The 2,265-nt window shown below is 32.6% G+C and overlaps 1 protein-coding gene across 1 annotated transcript; it reads left to right on the plus strand.

Moving 5' to 3' along the window:
* Nucleotides 1-587: 587 nt before the first annotated feature.
* Nucleotides 588-1,415, plus strand: LOC141690503 (uncharacterized). The gene is made up of 2 exons (XM_074495297.1): nt 588-686; nt 729-1,415. The coding sequence occupies exons 1-2, from the start codon at nt 588-590 to the stop codon at nt 1,413-1,415; spliced, it is 786 nt and encodes a 261-aa protein (XP_074351398.1).
* The last annotated feature ends 850 nt before the right edge of the window (nt 1,416-2,265 follow it).

Consider the following 2,265-nt stretch of genomic DNA (forward strand, 5'->3'; position numbering starts at 1 on the left):
GTGATTTGTGGAAATCGAACTCGAGATATTTCATTCACCTATACAACCTCATATCACTACACCATCTTGTCACATGTGCTTTTTATTATACATATAATATGTAAGTGTGCTAAACGAATATTTATTTAACTTTAAAGATAGTTACTTAAATTGAAATCATCGTAATTTACTACGAAATGTATGATACGATAATTTATGTGCCGAACACACATATAACTTTATCTTACTTTGTTAACATGTAAATAACAAACTAACATTTTTCCATATATACATACTTTGAATTTCAAAAAGTAACATTTTTCATTAAAATCAATTTTTATATTAACAGTAGTGTAAATTTTACATTTTATATATTATGATTGCAAGTCATTCTGACTTCAAGTATGCATTTTTTATCTTTTTAAATTGAATAAGTTAATTTTAAGTTAATAGTGATCTCAATAATAATATAAACCAGTACATATAGTTTATTTAAATAAAATTTAAATTTTTTGGTACATTCGTGTGTAATAAGGAGAGATAGTCAATCAGTACATATGTATTTGTAGCACATTCATGTGTAATATAATGTGTTAGAGAATTATAAGATGTTGCAGGCGCATAAGAATGAATGGAGGCTAAGTGATGAAGCTAGTATTTGGAAAACGTTGTGGAGAATCAAAGCTTCCCCGAAGACGCTCAATCTGGTATAGCGTGCTTTAGCATTTTGTTTGCCCACGTTAATTCAGTTGCAGCAAAAACATGTTAATATTCGACCTTTATGTCCAGTGTGTTCTACTGATGTTGAAACTATAGAGCATGCTATTTTTTTATGTCCTTTTGTTGTTCAATGTTGCGTTGCACTAAACAAAGCTATAAGGTGTGCGCTGGGATTAAGTTTCTCACAGTGGCTGGAAAACACTTTGGCTCTTTGTAATAAGGAGCAGCAAGCGGAAATTGTTACTTTATGTTGGGCAATCTGGAGAGCACGGAATGAAGTAGTATGTAATAAAAAATCTTCTACAGTGAATAGAGTAGTGGCAGAAACAAAGCAGTACCTTACACAGTGGAAATTGGCCCAAAGTCGTTCTACCAATGCGCTTCTCCAACCTCAAGCTGATGGAGATGGTATTGTTGTTTGGGTTAAACCTCAACCGGATACAGTTAAGGTAACAGTGGATGCGGCTATTTTTGAAAACCGGGATGAAATAGGCTTCGGTGTTGTGGCTAGGGACTCTACAGGTGCTCTCATTCAAGCTAAAATAGTTATCAAGCAAGGGTTGATTAGTCCGGTTTTAGCTGAGGCTATGGCGGTGAAAGAAGGTTTGAGTTGGATAGATACATTGAAGTGGTCAAGGAGTGTGCTGGAGTCTGATTGTTTGGTGGTGGTCCAAGCGATTCGTGGCCTTACTCCGATGAGATCTCATTTTGGTTAATTATTGAGGAGTGTCATCGTCTTCTTTCTCAGTCAAATAAGGTTTATTTGCACTTTATTAAACTGTATGTAAACATGGTAGCCCATCAGCTTGCCAGGGAGTCATGTTTTTATTCAGGTCGTAGTTTTGATTGGAACTAATGGAGTTCAAACATTGTACTGAGCTTGATTTGGTTAATTAATGAAGTTACTAGCTTTTCGTAAAAAAACCAATATAATATTTAATTGAGGTAAAAATAAAATTAAAGCAATTATATTATATGATACAAAAAATACCGTGCATGACACAAGTTCTAAACTAGTCATCCAAATATTTTCTCTTTAAAAAATAAATGTCTAATATTTAGAAAGCTAAAATTTGATTTTCATTGCTAATACTTTAATGTTTCGTAAACATCCAAGTATATTGCATTAATTTGGTCAAATAACTGGACAATGATAAAATTCAAATTCTACATCGAGTTTAGATCAAACCTTTTTTTTAATTTCACATTTAGCTCATTGGCTACAAATTAACGGCTCTTAGAAATTTTAAAGGTTGTACAAGCTGCTGGGAAGGATTGAAGGAACCTGGTTCTATTTATGATGTTGGAAAGCTAGATTAGGATTTTGAGGGGGGACCGAAGGCTTGCTATGACTGTAACATGCCTATAGGCATACTTTTTGTCAAAAGGCATGCCCAAATGGCATGCCATTTATTAATTAAATATAATAAAATTTAATAAATAATAATTATACTAATACATAGTGAATTTGAATATAAAATTAAACTTAGTTGACAGTAACAACCAAATACCATCATAATACTCATTTAAATTAGTAACTTTTTAGATCCTAGCTTATAACCCATG

Source organism: Apium graveolens, chromosome 10 (assembly GCF_009905375.1).
Source record: "Apium graveolens cultivar Ventura chromosome 10, ASM990537v1, whole genome shotgun sequence".
Lineage (NCBI taxonomy): Eukaryota > Viridiplantae > Streptophyta > Magnoliopsida > Apiales > Apiaceae > Apium > Apium graveolens.